At 39.0% G+C, this 20863-nt stretch overlaps 1 protein-coding gene across 1 annotated transcript in view; it reads left to right on the top strand.

The window, feature by feature from the left end:
• Positions 1–17398, top strand: part of LOC140242619 (uncharacterized) — a 56911-nt gene extending 39513 nt beyond the window's left edge. The window contains exons 6-13 of the mRNA XM_072322374.1: positions 1162–1229; positions 1946–2060; positions 3064–3185; positions 4308–4506; positions 8070–8141; positions 10793–10963; positions 12579–12651; positions 15222–17398. Of these exons, the coding sequence (XP_072178475.1) occupies positions 1162–1229; positions 1946–2060; positions 3064–3185; positions 4308–4506; positions 8070–8141; positions 10793–10963; positions 12579–12651; positions 15222–16423 (2022 nt within the window). The 3' untranslated portion in view covers positions 16424–17398. The remainder of the gene's footprint in view (positions 1–1161; positions 1230–1945; positions 2061–3063; positions 3186–4307; positions 4507–8069; positions 8142–10792; positions 10964–12578; positions 12652–15221) is intronic.
• The last annotated feature ends 3465 nt before the right edge of the window (positions 17399–20863 follow it).

Raw genomic sequence — 20863 nt, 5'->3', positions numbered from 1 at the left:
TGACTGCGTGCAGTCCTCAGATCTGTGGTGTATTATCATCATATATTGTACGTAGGAATATTATTGCTGCTAGTAGCACAGTTAATCCATTCTTTACGGGAACCTGATGTAGACACGAGTGTCTGCATTCGAGGCCTAGACTCATGTTTATTTGTGTCATAATTAACAGAAAAGTTACCTTTATCGAAAAATCAGTTTTGTTTATGAATATGCATTCTTTCTCTGTATCAAACTGTGTGTATTTTCATCTTATTTACCTTTTTTCAGTGTACCCTTTTTTTTCAATGTGTTTCTGTCTTCATGTTAAAGAAAACCAAAAATCAAATATAAATACATATTGAGTGAAAGCAGCAATATCAGTAGAGTGCATTGTAATAGTGAACGTTTTAGAAAAATCAAACGATCGATTTAAAAGTTATGAATTTCTAAGTTTTGGTGCCATCATCACTGGATAAGAAGATGACTACATTTCATGTCATTATGAATGACAACATGTGCAAAAAATAAATAAAAAAAGAAAGGGTGTTTGACTTAACTTCTTTTAAAAAGCAGGGGATAATATTACCCTTAAAGTGATCATATAGTTTTGGTTGAGACCTAAGTTCAGGTTTATAACATTTTTTGGTGAGATAATGAGAAACCTCTTATGAAATATGAAAGAGCATGTAATTCCATGAGGAGTTCAATATTTATTTGAATGAAAATTGGTTTTAAAATGGCTGAGATATCCAAAACAGAGCGATTCTAATAAAGTGTGGGACCTACCTTTTATTACGATCGCTTTGTTTGAGTTTGTTTTTGGATGTTTCAGTCATTCCAAACCCTTTCATCGAAGAAACTTTGAATTCCTCTTAAAATGATATGCTCTGTACTCTTTCATAAATGTTTTCTTGGTATCCAAGCAAAAAGTTAAAAGCCCAATTCTCATCTCAACCAATACTGTACCATCCCTTTAATGTACTATGTCAGTAACAAGTCAATGGAATTTGTACTTTTCTCGAAAAATTGATTTTTTTTGTTTTGTTTTGTTTTGTTTTTGTTTGTTGAGTTGAGTTTTAATGGAGTGATATTCACCTTCGGTATATGGTGGAGTGATTGACTATTTTTATTTATTTATGTATCTATTTTGTTAATTTGTGTCTTTCTATTTGTCCCTTGTAGACTGAGCATGTTCCATTTTATGGGCAAACCAGAATGGATCAGTTGAAGGAGATCAGGGCTCTCACTAAGTAAGTTTAAAAGAGGCGTAATATATGTTTGCGGTATGTATATATTGTACTTATGAGGACTTACGCACAGATACAGACACATAAACATTGATAATCATTCTCAAAAGATACAACAAGCATCTATGTTGAATAAGCGATGAAGTTTTTGAGACATTCTTGGACAAAGAAATAAAACAGAAGGAGGCCAGTATTTGATGGGGTCTCCCATTGTTTGACTGTTTGCTTGAGGTAGTGTACAAAGTGTGTATATACCCTGAGACTACATCTTTATGCCATGTGATTAATATGCTTGGCAAGCAAATGACAAACACAAGTACAATATTTGACATGCAATCTTTTTCACCATCTTTTGCTTTTAGCTGATGATTTCATATGCATAGTTTTTAAGTTGAATGTTTGAGAAATTCACAGAATGTACCAATTGTTGGAATGAGTAGAATTTGGCTTTTAATGCAGATACAATGTAAACCAAAAGACATTGAGCAACTGTGGTAATGTAGAACACTGGTATGCAATTGAGCTGCTTTTAAGAGATGAGTGATTCTTTTGACAATCTTACTCTAGAAAATTCCCCCTTCTTTGTCCAATTACAATCAACAAGCCTGTAGTAACACCTTCACTAGAGGTGCAGTTGGTATTGATGAATTTAGACTGAGATTGTCGTAATCTGCCTGATCTGAAGCATTTTTATGTGTTTTTTTTCCCCTGTCATGCAGATACCGTCATGAAAACATCCTGACTCTGACAGCCTACTCCATCCACGATGACATCCTCTATCTGATCTTCCCATTCATGAAGAATGGCTCGCTAGATCAAGTGCTGGAGGGAAGGGTACGTCACTCAGCCATTAACTTGTCTCATAGAGATTCCAGCTCTCCTTCTTTGAGACCATTTTCTCAAAATCTCCCACCCTCACTCTCAAGTTTGAATATCTCCTGCTCTTTGTATGCATTTCCCTGCCTAAGGTGTACTTTTTAAAATGTTAGCTTTCTTATGCCCTACTTCAGTTTTGTCATATGTGTTCAAAATCAAGGCTACGATACCAGCAGAGAGCATCAACATGTATCGACATAGAGCTTTTAGGGCCTTTGTGCAAGCCCCGGACCGTGGCCACAATCTCAAGGAGGTTGCTCTTGTGATGTGCACTCTGCACACACACTATTGTGCACATGTCCACACAATCACCGTCTCCAGTTTGCAAGGGGGTTCAGGCGGGAGAACCTCCTGTTTTAACCCTTTTGTGTCGATGAGTCAAATGTAAACACATTTCACATACTGTATATGCCATATATTTTGCGAGTCTAAATTTTCGCGAATCAGGGATTCCTGACGAATTCGTGAGTGGTTAAATTCGCGATCGTGGAGTCCTGTACTGTACGTCACATTCACATCGGGAGCAGAGTCAATATTTTCGTGTGTCTTTAATTTCGCGAATGGCACCTGACTCACGAAATTCGCGAAAATAAAAACCTCGCGAAATATTCGGCGTATACAGTACGTACTTAAGAACAGGAAATAAACATGACACACAGGAGGTTAAGAGATGCTTTTGGTTGGAGTCTGTGTTGTCCTTGCAAAATGGTGATAATCTGCCAAATCATATGCTATTGTGCTGTGGGCTCTACACTTCAACACTTGTAGTGAGGCATTGCAACTGAATGTAAGACTATAACTAGTGAATCAGTTGCATAGCAGTGAAGAGGAAAAAGGTGTATTGCAAATGTCATTACATACAGGTGAGCGCTAGATCCACTGGGTCTCTTTCATCAGCTTGGAAGCCCCCAAAAGAAGTCAGCTGCCTCTGATATTTGACCCCTTTCTCACCATGCTATAGGGTCCCCGTGGTCCCCTGGAGTGGAACAAGAGACACCACATAGCCGAAGGAGCAGCCAGGGGTATCCACTTCCTCCACACAGCGGTAAAGGGAAAGCCCCTAATTCACCAGGACATCAAGAGGTATACGTAAACCACATTATGCTTGAACCCCATCCCAACCAGCTTTCTGCAAGAAGTGGAGTCATGTTTTCGTTTTGCACAGTATAGTTATGTTGTACCTGCTCTCTATAGACAATATAACCATTCAACCAATTAAACCGTGTTCAAGGAAAGTGAACACTCTACACATTTTCGACCAACAAATCGTTCTAATATTTTGCCTATTATGTGAAACTGTTGTCACACACTGATACCTCCACCAGGGGAGGAGGTTGTGTTTTTGTCGGCAATGGTTTGTTGGTTTACTGGTTTGTTGGTTTGTTGGTTTGATTGTGCATGTGCAAAATAACTCGGAAAAGTTGTGCACAGATTTGAATGAAACTTGCAGGAAAGGTTGAGAATGACACAAGGAATAGATGATTAAATTTTGGTAGTGATCCAGAATTTTTTATGGATTGTAGAAAGGATTTTCGATACTTTAGCAGGTAGGGTCAATGAACTTGGGAGTTCAAGCTGTGCATTTTTCATGTTTTTGTACGCGCACTAAAGTGCGTGCTCTAGTGTCTGCTAGGGCGAGACGCCGCGCAGCTGAGGGTTTATGACGTAACAAAGGCTTCTATACTGAGTACTAGTATTGGGAAAATGGGCAATTTTTCAGTATGCACACGTATGGGTGGAAATCAATGATCTCCATGGAAGAACAAGATCAGTGGTGGAAAGTAGCTGCTTGGCAGAGGTCTGTGCTCTCAGAGTGCTTTTCTAGTTAAGACATACTACAGACCCATTAGGAGAAGCATGCATCATGCGGAGGTATACCAGTCGCCATAGTGACATTAATTTCTAGTTTTTGTTTGACAGCTGATTAAACCAGGAAGTGGCACCAGAAATATAAACTGCTTTGCACCCCCCCCCCCCCCTTACAGAATTCCTGGATCTGCCCCTGGAAAGCATGGCATTTACTGTATTCCTCCAACAGTCACACTGATCACCTATGTGTCTATAGATATTTAGTTATGATTGCACAGTGAGGGATACAACACAGACACTTTGAAGAGAACACAAGTTTGTACATTGTGGATGAACACCCTATTTGTCTTTTCCTTTTCTTCTTTTTTTTTTTTTTTTTGCTTGTCTTTGTGTCAGTCCCAACATTCTCCTAGATGCAAACTTTGAGGCCAAGATCGCCGACTTCGGACTCGCCCGGCAGGGCCCCACCAACGGCAAGGAGTACACCTGTGTAAAGTCGCGCCTGGTGTTCGGCACCAAGGCCTACCTACCACCAGAGTTCTTCAACCAGACGCGGAGGCTCTCCACTAAACTGGATGTCTTCAGTTTCGGTGTGGTGAGTAGAAAGAATGTCCCTCATGTTGAGTTGGTGGAATTTGTTGATTCCTGTGATACAAAACGGACTTAAACCCGTTGAGGACGGTTTGATTTTGCTATAACACGCATTTCCCATAGACAGTAGCCGGAGTATACTCAGCACTAGTCCTCAACAGGTTAATAGTGTGATATTGATGTGAATAGTCAATCTGAGATGATATAACTTGACTGATTTTAACCATCCCTTGGTGTATGCAAACATGAACAGTTCACTTTTTACTACAGGTACTGTAACTATCAATTAAAGTGGCAGTAGGGTTTATCCATTACATGAATGTAAATCATAATGCAATAACTGTCATTTCAGAATAGAAAGAATGAAACAAAATTAATGTTTGTTATGACACACATACAATACATTATATATTTTATATATTGTTATATATATTATCTGTAATAAAATGTTATGAAATCTTTCTCTTAAAGGGACTGTACAGTACTGGTTGAGGTGAGGATTTAGCTTGTTTTGTTTTGTGAGATATTTAGAAACCACTCTATGAAATGTTAAAGAGCATACGATTCTAAGGGGAATCAAAAGTTTGTTTGAGAAAAATCAGTTTTGAAATGACTGAGATATCCAAAGACAAGGTAAAACAAAGAGATTCTGATAATAGGCATGGCCTGTCAATTTTGTTAAGATTGTTTTTATGCCTCCGCCAACGAAGTGGCCGGAGGCATTATGTTTTCGGGTCGTCCGTCCGTCCGTCCGTACGTACGTCCGTCCGTCCGTCCCGTTTTGTTTTTGTTGATATCTCAAGCACCGTGTGGTGGTTTTGCATCAAACTTGGTATGAGGGTATATCCTTGGAGGATAATACTCTGTGTGGATTTTAGGGTCACAGGGTCAAAGGTCAAAGGTCACAGGTTATTTTGTGAAAAAAAAAATTGAAATTTCATGTGTTTCTCCATATCTCGCAAATGGTTCAAGGTATCCTCATGGAACTTAGTATATATGCTTGTACCGATGGGCAGTGATTATCTAGGGAAGTTGGGGGTCATGGGTCAAAGGTCAGGGGTCAAAGGTCAAGGTCAACTCCTCAAGATATAACTACTTTCCTTATATTTATGCAATGCCTGAAGGATTTTTTTTTAAACTTGATGTATGCATGTATAATGCAATATATATTCTGTGGGAAGTTTCTTGCCAAAAGGTCAAAGGTCAAGTGAAAGTGCTAAATTGCACTTTTTCCTCCATATCTCAAAAGTAACTCAAGGTATTGTCATGAAACTTACATATTTATGCATGTTCTACCTAACAGTGATTCTCTTTGGAACTGTGGGGTCAAAGGTCAAAGGCCAGGTTTCGATAATACTATTTTACCATTTGATACTGAAATTATACTTTTTCTCAATACCTTGAAAATTACTCAATGCATAAACTTGTAAAAGGGTCAAAAGTCAAGTGAAAATCATCAGTTCCCCCAAATACCTGCGCTCTGACGTTTTAATCATTCACCCAATTGAACCTAGTTCTAGGAAAGTGAACATTCAGCACATTTGTGGCAAACCTGTCATTTTAATATTTTGCCAATTGTGTGAAACTGTCATCACACATTGTCAAGACATTGTACTATAGACCTATTTGGAGAACCATGCATTATGGCGGAGGCATACACCAGTCGCCGTAGCGACATTTCTAGTCAAATAAAGGTTGAATCCTTCTTGAAATTACATGCTCGTTCATATTTAATGAGAGGTTTCTCATTATCTCATCAAAAAAATGGTATATACCTGAATCCTCATCTCAGCCAGAACTGTGCAGTCCCTTTAATATGTTGAATTGCCTGATAATTGCACCTCCTGTTGGTTACATGAATCTCAGAGTAGCGTTAGAATACTGATGAACCTCTTATTGACTACCGATGTATAAATGTTATGATTACTATTCTAGTACACTTTACATCCATGACTTTATGCACTCTGTGCTATTAAAACATAGCCTTCACAAAGTGTATACTATACATATGTGACCCGCTACAACAAAAGGATCCTAAAATCGCTGATGGGTGAGCCGAGAAAATCGAGTTTGAAGTCAGATCATCGAAATCCGTCAAAACGTTCGGATTTCTGTTTGACATAATTTTGTAGTCTAATGTATCTTCTATCATCTGCCGAAATTTTGAAGCTAAATGATTATTAAAAGGAAAGGCAAGAAAATAGCATTTTTCTGGGCCATGATTTTCCGACTTTGAACGGAACAGAAACGTGTTCAAAGATTTGGATTTAGCGCCTAAGGTAGACTCCGCCCCTAGCAACAAGGAAGTAATCTCATTGGTCAGTGCGTGGCATCCTGGTTACTGATTGGTCATGCGTAGACCGGTGGCGCTAAGCTTGAATGAACATCGGGGAGGTTGCTAGGAGTGTACCTTCTATTGTCCAGCGGTGAAAACTGTCTTGCTTCGCCTTGATCATGATAGCGACGTAAGGAAAACTTTGAAGGCGGTTTTCTCGAAACGTTGATTCTTAAACCACTTGACATGCACTAATAAAATCATCAATATTTTTGCAACCGAGTATTTTTATGAGTCATGTTATATATGACATTAAAATGGAAGAGTAAGGGAATAATGTCATGTCAGTTTCAGAAAATTGTCCTCCCCCGACTTTCGGACCCTTTTGTTGCAGCGGGTCACATATTATGTGAAATATCATACGTGACCCTGCATCTCAAAACCAACAAAAAGTCACCAGACAAGGATTTGTAGTTATCCCGTTGAGGACGGACTGAGTTTGCTACAACACACATTTCCCATAGACACCTGCCCGAGTATACTCGGGACTCGTCCTCAACGGCTTAAGGGTAGATTCTGAAAAAGCAGACTCTAAGCTTTAAAATGATGTATAACTCAATTCAAACGGACTCCCCGAACCTATCTTAACACTGGAAAGAAAGCACACACTCTAGAAAAGTATGAACTGAGAAAAGAGGTTCTGAAGTTCAAGGTGTATTCAAGCGCTTAATCTTTATCATGCCATGCTTGCTGTGCGATGAAAGGGACAAAACACAGGATGTAAACCACTGGAGCAACAACAATGAAGAGATTATCAGATTAAGCTGAAATTGAGCATGTGCCATTAACACATTCTGTCTATAATTAATGACAACTTTCAAAGCAGTAGCATTATCCTTTCAAAAGTTATTAGACTTGAAAGTGAAGAGTGTGCAAAGGATTTCAAGGAATGAAAAGGGGCCTCTAAGACATACCTGATCATTCTACTCTCCCCCCCCAAAAAAAAAAAAAAAAGGTTGTAGAAAAACTGGTGAAAACACACTTTCCCATTCATGTCATAATCCCAAACTAAAAAATAATGTAGAAGAAGGATAGCTCTTTCAGAAAATATGAAAAACTCAAGAGTGACTCAGTTGACCCATTTCACCTTTTTCAAGTCCTCACGTAAAATCAAGGGGTGCGACTTTTTGTTTGTTATGTGATGCTCGGTTACATACACTGTAAGTTTTTTGTGGTGAATGGATTTTCTTGATTAGTGAATACTCATGGCAAGCACTTTTCTCCTTTGACAGGTTTTGATGGAGATTGTAACTGGAGAAAAAGCCCCAGCAGCCAAACCTAGATTCGGCTACGACAACCTCCTGGTAAGTGTTCACCAAGTAAAGCAAGTGCATCATGTGTCATTTTTTTCTCTGTTTTTATCTGACTGCAGTAAAATACTGTAAAACATGATATATTCACGTCAGGAAATTTTCGCGAATTGGAGCTTACAGCCTTTTTCGTGACATGCAATTTTCACGAATTGCCACTGGCGTTCGATGCATATAGTGTAGACAAGAAATTTCGCATGCATTTTAATTTCGTGAATCTTGGCGCTGGCGAAATTCGCAAAATTAAAATGCACTCGAACATTACAGTAGCCTTCATTGTCTTGCTCCTTTGGACTCTCCAAGCACTCATATTCTGTTTCTACAGCTTCCAGAACCATTCCATATTTTTCTTCTCTCAGAAACAAATTTCCCAACTGTGTCTATGTTTATAGAAACATTGACATGGAAAGAGCAAAAGTGGATTGAGAGAAGTATTTTCTTCCCTTCTGAAATAAATGACTGCAGTGTCCGGAAGTGTTGAAAGAGAAAAACAAAGTATCAGTATCCATGTCACGCAGCAGACATTTCCTGCAGTATTATCTTTAGCTACATGGGTACTTTGCATCCAGGGAGACAGTCACTCATTAGCACTTTTGATGAGGTGACTGCCAGATATTTTTGTATATAGATCACCAAAGTTTCATTTTGGCACTGTCTCAAATCATTATAAACCGAGGAAGTCTCAATTGCTGCATCCGTTTGTGGTATCAAATGTCATAAGCCAATGAGAGCAGTGGTATTTTTCTTTTTTATTCTTTTTTTTTCACTGCTGAGTATTAGATTTCCTCAAAATGTATAATAAAGGCTAAAGAAATTTGTCAAAATATAATGCCTCCATGTGTGTGACTTCAGTTCACCCTGAACATGTGTCTGTGATTAGGTGTCAGATGGCAAAAATTATGTTTGTTTGTTTGTTTGTTTGTTTGATTTGTTTGGTTAATTTACTAGTGTGACCCTGTATAACCCATATCACAAAACCAACAAAAATTTGCCAGACATAGACTTCTAGTTCAGGGCAGATTCTGAAAGAGCAGACTTTCAGCTGTAAAATGATGTATAACTCAAGTCAGATGGACTCTTCCTATCTAAATATATATATACATGTGACCCTGCACCACAAAGCAAACAAAAAGTCGCCAGACATGGAATTTTATTTAAGAGCATATTCTGAAAGAGCAGACTTTAAGCTTTAAAATGATATATAACTCAAAGCAAATGGACTCTCCTAACCTATCTAAATATTGCAAAGAAAGCACACACTCAGGAAAAGTGTGAACTGAGAAAAGAGGCTCTAAAGTACAGTGTCTATCCATCAAGCGCTTAATCAACCAGCATCATCTTTTCAAAAGTTATAGGAGTTGAAAGTGGTGAGTGTGTACAAGGTTTTTAAGAAATGAAAAGAGGACTCTAAAGACACGCTTAATCACACTATTCTGTAAAAAAAAAAAAGTTCGAGATAAACTGCTAGAAAACACACTTTCCTGCCCATTTTATGATCCCAAATTTTTGCATAATGTAGAAGAAGACTTGTTTTTCCAGAAAATATGAAAAATTCAAGATCGGCTTGGTTGACCCATTTCACCTATTATCAGTCCTCTTACAAAATCAGTGTGTGCGACTTTTTGTTCGTTTTGTGATGCACGGTCATATATATATATATATATATATATATATATATATATATGTATATATATATATATATATATATATATATATATATATATATATATATATATATATATATATATATATATATATATAAAACATACTCTGGAAAAGTGTATACTGAGAAAAGGGGTTCTTAACCTGTTGAGGACAAATTGATTCACATTTCCCATAGACACCTGCCTGAGTATACTCGGGACTAGTCTTCAACAGGTTAAATGTAGGGTCAGCTATTTAAGTGCTTAACAGCAAACCGTACTCTGCAATAAACAGTACAAAAAACAAAAAAAAAAAACATGATTTAAAAATCCTTAACAACAACAATGAAGGAATTATCAGATGAAGCTGAAATTGAGCATGTCCTATGAATACATTCTTTTCATGATTGATGCCAACTTTCGAAGTAGTAGCCTCATTCTTTCAAATTAGAGTTGAAAGTAAAAAGTGTGTAAAGCGAGTTTTCAGGAAATGAGAAGGGGCCATTACAACATACATGTACCTAATCACACTATTCTCCAAAAAGTGTTCTAGAAAAAACTTCTAAAAACAGAATCTCCCATCCGTTTTGTGATTCCAAACTTCAGGATAATGTAGAAGAAAAATTGCTCTTTCAGAAAATATGAAAAACCCAGGATTGACCATGTTGATTCATTCCCCCTACTGTATTTTGAGTCTTCATGTACAATATTTCTAATCAGGGCATACAACTTTTTGTTGGTATTGTAATGCATGGCAGGGGCAGATCCAGGAATTCCATGTTAGGGGAGGCGCCTTCACAAAGAAATAAAAGGGGGTGTATGCCCCCCCCCCCCTCCCATTTTTCCCTCTTATTTCTTTTGTTTCAGCAAAAAATAAAAAGGGGGCACACACCCGATGCGCACCCCTCTGGATCCGCCACTGCATGGTCTAAATGAAAACAGTTACCAGTGTGGGCTTACTGATCATGTTTTCCCTCTGGGTAAATAACATTCCCTCCATAGACAAGGTGTGTTGATAAGATCATGAGTCAACACCTGGGTGATGACCAGAAGATTGTGGACATCCTAGTGGACCCCAAGACCCAGAACTGGCCTCCCACGTATGTCTTCAAGCTCCTGACCCTGGCCCAGAAGTGTACAGATGACTTCAAGAGACGGCCAGAAATGAAGGAGGTGAGCTGAAGATCTTTGCTGATATTATTCTGTTTTTGAGTAGAAATTTGCTCATCCATGAGCTTCAAGATTTGTTATGGCATTAGAAAGCAAATATCCAGAAAGTTGATCTTATTCAGCAGATGGGATGTCTCACTCATTTCATGTTGTTAGGGAAGCATCCATTGCTGATTCTGATGGAGTTTTCATAAAAGTATTCCCTGTCCTTGGTTGTAAACGGGTTAATTCTGGATATATTTACAGACAAAACAAAGAATGTCATTGATCCTGCATCAAAGAGAGGTCTGTCTAGAGTATAATATAGAGTGTGCTATGCTACTAGAGACACTACAACTTGACGGACGCATTCCAGATCGAGTACAAAATGCCAGGCCAAATACATTATCTCTTCTCATCATCAGTGTGTGTGTGTCACCTACATTTTTTTCATGCTACTGGAGATTTTTGCAATAGTATTAGGGAAAAATGTGGTATTGTAAATAAAATTTAATTCGAATTTGATTTTGACTTTGAAAAGCTAAATGCTCAAGATTTGCTCCCATGACACACACCATTTTTAAACAAAGATTATTGCTCGTATACACAAACCCTATGAACCAGCAGTTGCCTGGCAACAAAAGAGGTAAAGTGGATGACAGTAGCAGTAGAGGTAAATTGGGCGACATGTAGTGGTATTGCCTATAATGCAGGCCATGTAGGCTGTACAAAGTACTAGAGTCTTCCAAGGCTAGCTCTAGTATTTGAATGTCATGAGGGTTACAAGTACAACTTGTACCTGGACAGTGGCGGAAAAAGCATGGAGCTTCGAAGGAAAGTAATAAGCCTTTCTCGGTATGAGATGGCACTATGTGCAATACCAATGGAGTGTACCTGCCTGCATACTGTTATGACTCAACCACGGTGAATTGCTATTATTGTCCGTGACTGTATTACTGCATGCATTGCGCATCGCATGCATCACTAAAGACTCCACAGGGTTCATACGGGTCATGGAAAAACCTGGAAAGTCATGGAATTTGGCATAGTCTTTTTCCAGGCCTTGAAAGTCATGAAAAACTTAATACATGTATTTTCATCAAAGGGTCACGGAAAGTCATGGAATTGCAAAAATTATAAAAGTTTATCTGTTGTTTGTGTGAGATGTGTATGTATTCCCTTTGCTTCGCTTTGATTTTAGATCAAATTTTCAGTTTAATGTGTTAAAAAAAGAATTGTGTAAAAGTCATGGAAAGGTCATGAAATTCTGGCTAAAATGGTCATGGAAAGTCATGGAATTTAATTCATGAGAAAGAGTATGAACCCTGCTCCAAGAAAAGCTGCCTTGGGTCTGCTAGAACACATTTGGAGATCACAGTCAGTGAAGCACCCGCGGACAAAACCCACAACAAAGTCAGAGGTGAGAATTGCAATCAGGGGCCGGTTTCATAAAACTTGTCATTAGTGACAACTTCCACATTTCTATGACAAATTTGCTCTCAGCCAATCAGATGCAAGGATTTCAGTAGCTTGTCACATCAATGACAACTTGTCACTGATGACAAGTTTTATGAAACGGGCCCCCGGACTGACCACTCGTGTAACCCTGTGCACTTGTTTTATCTTCTCATCACTGTAGGTGGTGGAGACTTTGGAGGAGATGAGAGGAAGAATTGAGGATGAGGAGAGGTGTAGACCGTCAAGAAGACAGGGTGAGAAATGTTGTCCTTCGTTAACTCATTCCATATGGGAACCTGGTGACTTGTGTATTAAGTTTATGGGGATTTCAAAATTTAGTATGGACGGGTTAATACTACACTTGTATAAAAAAAAAATCACAATCAGATTTTCGCATTGATAACTTTCAATATGATTAATTCTAAATGCTACTTCAGGGTCTTAAAGTATAACATCTTAGCTATGTTTTGCAGAAAACCCCATTCAATTTGGTTCAGTGGTTATGACGATATGTGACCGTGCACCTCAAAACGAACATAAAGTCGCACACACTGATTTTGCGTGAGGACTGAAAATAAGTGAAATGGGTCAACCTAGCCGAACTTGACTTTTTCATATTTTCTGAAAGAGCGGGTCTTCTTTTACATTATGCTAAAATTTGGTATCATAAAACGGGCAGAAAAGTGTGTTTTTTAGCAATCATCTCGAACATTTTTGGTAGAATAGTGTGATTAGGTGTGTCTCTAGAATCCCTTTTTCATTTGTGAAAAACCTTGTCCACACTCTTCACTTTCAACTCTAATATCTTTTGAAAAGATAGGGCTACTGCTTTGAAAGTTGCCATCAATTATGGACAGAATGTGTTAATGAGGCATGCTCAATTTCAGTTTAATCTGATAATCCCTTCATTGTTGTTACTCTGGTGGTTTACTTCCTGTTTTTTGTCCCATTCATCGCACAGCCAGCACGGTTTGGTAAAGATTAAGCGCTTGAATAGACACTGTACTTCAGAGCCTCTTTTCTCAGTTCCCACTTTTCCTGAGTTTGTGCTTTCTTTCCAATATTTAGATAGGTTAGGAGAGTCCATTTGATTTAAGTTATACATCATTTTAAAGCTTAAAGTCTGCTCTTTCAGAATATGGTCTTAACTAAAAATTCATGTCTGGCGACTTTTTGGTTGTTTTGAGGTGCAGGGTCACATATGTGGATCGTTGTAAAGCATGATGTCATAGGTCTGATTCTTTCAATTTTAGCACGTAAATGCTCTTCGAACTGCATAATGCGTGAACACAATGGACAGAACTTGGGGGGAAGGGATTCCTGACATGCTCTACAAAACTCCTTATTTCTCTTTGACCACTGAAGCAAATCAGATGGGGTTTTCTGTAAGATGTGGGTAATAAGTTATAGTTTCATACCCTGAATTATATTTTGACTGATTCGCTACTTTTAAAGTTATCATTGCGGAGGGGCCTGTTGTATTTTTTTTGGGGGGGGGGTGGGTGGGGAGGGGAGGGGGAGGGACATACAGTATACATAGCTGTGCTGTTGCACAATTGGACTGTGCATCACAAAACCTACAAAAAGTCACATGCCCTGATTTTTCTTGAGGACTCAAAGTAGGTGAGATTAGTCAACCTAGTCAATCATATGCTCTGTATATTTTCTGAAAGAGCAATTCTATCTGTTTCTGCATTTTGGGATTGTAGAACGAAAGGAAGTTGTGTTTTTTTCTAGAACAGTTTTTGTAGAATACAGTGTAGTGTGATTAGGTTAATGTCTTTGAGGCCCCTTTTCATTTCTTAAAAACCCTTTACACATCCTTCACTTTCACCTTTTATAACTTTAGAAAGAATGATGCTACTGCAATGAGAGGAAGAATAGTAATGAAGAGAATGAGTGAATGGAGTGTGTGAAATCAGCCTAATATGATAATCTCTCCACTGTGGTTGCTACATCCTGTTTAATACATCCTGTTTTGTCCCTTTCATTGCATAGAGCACCGTTTGGTGAGAATAGACCCTGAACTTCAAAGCCTCTTTCCTCAGTTAACATTTTCCAGAGTGTATACTTTCTTTCCACTATGTAGATAGGTTTTTAGGGAAGTCCATTTGTATTGAGTTATACATTTTTTTGTCAAAGCTTGGAGTCTGCTCTTTCAGAATCTGCCTTTACTTGTAAATCCATTTCTAGCAACTTTTGAGTGGTTTTGTGATGCAGGGTCACACATTACTATGTTTGTGGCATTGCAAATTTAGATGAACACAGAAGTAGGGAGAAATCCTTACGATGTGGTTTAATTTTGCACTTCCACACTAGTGTCATAGAGTGGTGTCGGAAGCATTGTGTTCTTTGCATGTCAATTCTTTCTTTGTCAGTCTGTCCATTCTTTCATAGTTACTTTCTGTTACTAAAATTCATGAACAACTTGAAAGTATCAAAATGCAAATTTGTAGAAATGCCTGTATTACTATACAAAGACATGTGATATGAGGTCAAAGGTGTAAGGGTACAAGGTCAAGATCTTGATTCCGGGCAAGGCTCAATTCAACATTTTGTGACGGTTTTCATGACTTGGTCGTTAGGTGACAAATAATAAGGCACTTTCACCCATTCCATACTGAATTTTGAAATGCCCATAGACTTAAAACGCAGGCCACCAGGTTTCCGTATGGAACAGGTTAATTTTGCAAATTCAGAAGGGGGGGGGGGGGAGACTTAAGGACAAAGTCAAGATCAATTCAGTAGAGAGCAGAATGTATCTAGCATTGATGGTATTGTGAGGGATGTACCTTGGATGAGCAAAAGCCTTCTTGTCTTGCAGGACTCCCAACTGAGAACACAGAACCGATGCCGAGCAGACCGGGGGAGGAGTCTCCAGACTCCAGTTTGGATCCAACCTGTCTGGGGATGCAAGGAGAGAGTGGGATGGTCAGAGGATATCAGCCATCAGAGACGGACAAGCTTCACATCGAGGAGGCCTCACGGCAGCTGGACAAGACCAAGGTTTCCCAAGAGTATGGCCCAGGCGTGGCACTCCTGGAAGATGGACCAAGGCTGGCCAACTTGAGGAAGGCTGCAAAGATGGAAGCAAACGGTCACAAGGATCTGGAGGATGAGTTCCAGAATTTGCACCTCAAGCAGAACCAGTTGGATGGGGATGGGGTGCAGCCACAGCCAGGGCAGCCGAGGGCTCGACAGGTGCCATCTTGTGGGCAGAACTATGAGTTCCAGGGCATGAACGGAAGGTACATTCATCAACCAATGCCTCACAATGTTCCTCCACACCAGAGCCACCCTGCCTCCTGTCGTGACTTGAGAACCCCTTCTCCAAGGTTGTCCTACCCAAGCGATCTGCAGTGCAGCCATGTGAGCTCGTCAGCCCGAGAGACCAATGAAATGTACTACCCAGATGCCTACAATGGAGGTAACTTGCCCATTCCACAGCAGTACTACCAACCAGGTCCTCCAAACATGCCCTCAGGTTCTTCCTGCAGTGGGCAGGAGTGGTACAACCAGCAACAGAGCAGATTCAGTCCAGGAGCACATCATCAGCCAGATCCTCATCCTCCTACACTACCCACAGGCATGCAGCAAGATAGCCAAGGAAGGCCCCTGTACGTCCAGGATCGGAGCTATCACGGGTCGGCGTCCTCTGGCTCTAATGCATCCCCATCTCCCATCTCATTCCCCTCCTCCTCTTCTTCGCCCTCCTCCTCCTCCTCCTCTTCCTCGATGTCCTCATCATCCAGCCTTAACAGAGAAATCTTGGAAAGACAGCACTTTCCCAAAATGAAGACACTCCATCTATCTATGTACGGTTCCACCTTCATGTCAGACCAGACAGTTCCACAATCATACTCGCAGCCTGCCTCAAGTGCATCGGAGGGTCGTGGGACATCAGTTGGCAGTGAAAGCACCACTGAGCCAAATACAGATGCTAGTAGCGGCAAAGATTCAGCCGACTCATCTTTGGTTTGTCATCCAAGGAGAGAACCAACCGAGGGTACAGAGCCACAATACTAAACCGCAAGGGACCATCTTAAACGAGAAATGAATCATGGCTGTTTGATTGAAGTGTGCAGGAGCGTCTTTTAGCACTTGCTCTCCTTTGAAATCTTCCTTTGTTGCTGTATGCTTCTCACACAAAATACAAGGCCCCATGACAAGATTTGACCTCCTAAGGTCGTTGGAAGAAAAGAATGGAACAAGTTCTGTAAGGACAGGTGGAGGAGGAGCCAAGAATGTTGTCTTGAAGAAGGAGGATGCCCCAAATTGAGCGAGGTGATGAGGTGTGGGAGCAATTGCAGTCAGGATGAGGTTAATCCAGCCACCCCTGCTACAGGGGACTAACCCCCGAAAAGAAATGGGGGAGAAAAAGCTTTGCTTTTTAGTGGGTTCTTCATATTACACGCCAATTATATGTCCTTATACATTTGTGCATTATTGGTTCAAACTGACCATTGTGTGAAAAACATTTCTGCTTCAAATCAAATGGAATATAAAACTTGTATGAAATGTGGAATATGGAACATGGATAAAAAAAAAAAAAAAAAAAAAAAAAAAAGATTCTATGTCATTTGAGAGTTTAGTGTTGGGAGAATTCAAGAATCATATTACAATCAGAAAAAAAAAATTATGTGGTGACTTTCACAAATGAAAAGCTGTGCTTCCACACCCTGCCTACCTTGGGGAACATGGCTGAGAGTATTCTTCATAAATACAGCCTGTAGGTTGTTGTAGGTCGATGTTTTATTTATTTATTTATTTATTTTTTTTTTTTTAGCAGAACAGATGTCGTGTCATTGATTCGTGTGGATTGTGTACTAGTCAACTCTGCCTATTAGTCAGCAGCACATATGTCGAATAATCAATTATTAAAGTTGATGAAAATAAGAAGTCCCAGTGGATAGTGATACTCTAACAGGCGTTATTGCTTTGTACACAAAGATGTCGTATGTCACTTAAGTTGATGCAAGATCAACTTGTATGAAGTTGATTATTTCTATAGCTGCCAAGCATACACTCTGCTTTAAATAGTACAAATGTAATCTGTACTATTTACATGTAACATTACATAGTATTGCTGGAGTCAATTGATTTTTGTCATAATTGTTGTTTGCAAGTTTAGTAATGGCATGTCTATAACTATAAGGTGATGCTTCATTTTTTAATGAAATTATCAGTGGCACATTTTTCCAGATGTTGATTTCAGACCTATGCTGTAATATTTGTGTATGTACCACAGCAGCTTGTGTGGTTTTTTTTTTTGTTTTTTTTTTTTTACACCTGGATGCAACATAATAGGTGCTGTGCATGAAGAAATTTTGTCTTGATATTAATTTTGGTGTGTCACCTAATTCTCACAAAGTCTCTGCCAAATCAGGTGACAGAAATTCAAAAAGTCAGAATGAAACAGGGTAGATGTGTGTGTTTTTGAGAATGTCCACTACGGTTACATGCACAGGTATGTTTGAAATAATTACAGATGCAACCAATAAGCCATTGGAGATGGCATGAAATTTGTGAGAACGTGCCTATTTCATATGCACTTTCCAAAATATCTGGAGCTTTTATCTTCATCAAGATAAGCAAAATTGTCTCGCTTTTCTGTGATCTCGTGGATAACATGACATTCCATACCACAAATTGGTAAAACCGATGTGTTGGCTCAGTGAGTAGAGCGGCTGCCCTCACAATCGGGAGGTCGTGGGTTCAAACCCCAGCCGCGTCATACCAAAAGACGTTAAAAGATGGGAGTTGCTGCTACCTTGTTTGCCATTCAACAGTTGAAAAGGTTAAAGCAACGTCGATCTGGCGCTGCTCAGTGGCTGCCGGGCCCACGATCAATTGGGCAAAAAGAATTTCCATTCTTGGACAATATAATTTGGAGTTTATATTCAAAACAATTATTATTATTACTATTCCCCTGCATACAGTGTACATTCATACTCTCTTTTTTTTTTTCTCTTTCTTTTTTGCATGTTTGTTTGTTTATTTGGGTAAAGTTGTACATAGAGTTGTGTGTAGGAGAGTTGTAAGGCCTTCAGAGTGGATAATTGTTATACTTGTACAACCATGTGTTGACATGTACTGTATGTGACCCGACTCTAGGAAGCATAATTGTTTTATCTTGAAATGCTGTGTAATGTAAGTAGAAAATATATCACATTTTTATCTTGTGTCATATTCCAGTAGAGTGTGTTTCATATACAGTCATGGCTTTCAATTAGATCTACAGTGTATGCACATATTATATGTTATGTATTTGACACAGCGTGGGATCTACCTTTATAACCAATGATTTTTAACAATTTTCAGGCGAGTGATCTTGAGGAACACATCCTAGTGGATATTTTTGAACTGTCACCATTGAGAAAGTGTACAGGGTTTTTGGTGATGCCAAATATGTCGTACTACCTTGGACTGTAATTGCAACAAAACACTGCTACACCAAACTCGCGTCCTGCTCCATATCAAAGTTTGAAGTCTTTGTATTTTATTGTTTTTCAAAACTTGGCGGGGAAAAAAAAATCCTCTTCAACAAAGTAATGTTACTGGTCCAGAAAGGTATTCTGAATATGACAGCCCTCTGTAGTGTATGTCAAATGCTTGCCTGTAATCGTCATCAGAAAACATTTTGGAGGGTTTGTCGTGTTCTTGGAATAAGCAGTCGGGGCCAATTTGGCCAAACAGTAGTACAGATGGGAAGGCCCAGACTTGTCAGTGCATCCAGCTAGGCCTCGAAGTGCCCCCGTGCCCAGCCCCCTCCCCCGTGCCCAGCCCCCTCCCCCACGCCCAGCCCCCATTTTCGGTGACAGTAAAATAACAAACTTGTAAACAAACTGATCCCACTGTTGTGTCATGGAAGCGCACAAACCCACAGAATTCTGATTAGTAGTTTGTGGCTGTTCCCCTGTAGGGTCGTCTGTGCAATTTAATCTCCTATTAACCTTATAAGCATTCCTCTCTATTTCACCCCAGCATCATTTAAAGTTCCCAGTGTTAACATATATTATCATTTATTAAGTCAATCCGCGTATATCTATCTATATATATATATATATATATATATATACACAATCACACACACACATGCACACACATATCAAACTACGACAATTTTATTCAGGAGCAGCAACTGCAATATTATGAACAATATGAAATATGTGGTCTGTGGATTACGTTTTAATAAACTGTATTAAGGATTAGATGATCTTAAAACATGGACAACAATGGATCAATGGGAATGAAGAGCAAATTAATTTATTATCCCCCCCCCCCCCGACTATTTTAAGTAATGTAAAGTTTTTTTAGAGCCATGATATGGGAGAAGGTTCATACATGTATATGTAATAATTTGTTAAAAAATGGAAAAAAAAAATCTTTTTAAGTTATTGCTTGTGTAATATGAGTTTTCAGCTGCTGTAATTATTCCATCATTTTATGCTAGATGAAGCTTGATGCAGTGTCACTTTGAGTCAGCTTAGCCTTAGAAGTTTCAGTATAAATCCAGTAGGTACAGCTGTACCTTTGTGCCTGAGACAAGTCTATTCCAAGCTTAGAAGGGAAATAGATTGCAGTATGTATTGTGTGGACTATCAATAGTATATTCTATAATTGGTCATTCAGATCAAAATTTATTTTCATTAAAGATATGGTGCGAGATACGAAATGAGAAACTTGCCTCGTTTCAAGTGTGATTTGTCAGTTTTGAAGAAGATTTTTGACTTGTACCCAAGATGTACTCTGCTGTCAAAGGTATCATTGCATGATTTGTACAAGCTATTACCAAAAAATTAACTCAACGTTTGTGTTTGTGCACTTCAACAGCACACACATTCAAAAGCACTACATTACAGGTGTAAAAAGATGGACCTCATTCATCAGCACTTGGACTCGGTCTGAAGGTGAAAACATTCTGAACCCATTAGTCACTGAAACGCCTGAAACCGACCCATCCATTAAAAAAAAAAAAAAAGTTTTATGCTTTTCCATTTTTTGTTTTTACATATAATATATATAATTATGTAATTCTAAAGAGGTCAAAGGTTAACAAAAGTATGTCAGAATTACTTCTGTGACATACCATTCTCTTGGTCAAGTATTAATAGGCTCTCAAATAAACAACTTATAAACATGCAGTGAAATATTTACATCATTTAGAAAGTTGTTGAAAAGAGAGCAATATTGCTGTACCTTAATTCCAGGGAACCGTAAGCCATTATGTGCTTTAAGGGTCAAGTGCTGCTACTCAAATTGCTGAAAACAGCGTATCCTGTCATCCATGGTATGTGAGTAGGTTCTTTTGTACTGTCTTGTCAAGCGGTTGAAACTTGTGTGATCTGAGCGGGGGGAATCATGAGAAGGACGATACATTGTATCATTGGTTCTTGCTTTGTCTACATGAACTTCATTTCAATGTGCTTGCAAATGGCTGAATCTACATCCTACAGAACTCGCATT

This window comes from Diadema setosum, chromosome 2, assembly GCF_964275005.1.
Source record: "Diadema setosum chromosome 2, eeDiaSeto1, whole genome shotgun sequence".
Classification (NCBI taxonomy): domain Eukaryota; kingdom Metazoa; phylum Echinodermata; class Echinoidea; order Diadematoida; family Diadematidae; genus Diadema; species Diadema setosum.
Note: the sequence above shows the minus strand (reverse complement) of the source record. Positions and strands in the feature narration are given on the sequence as shown.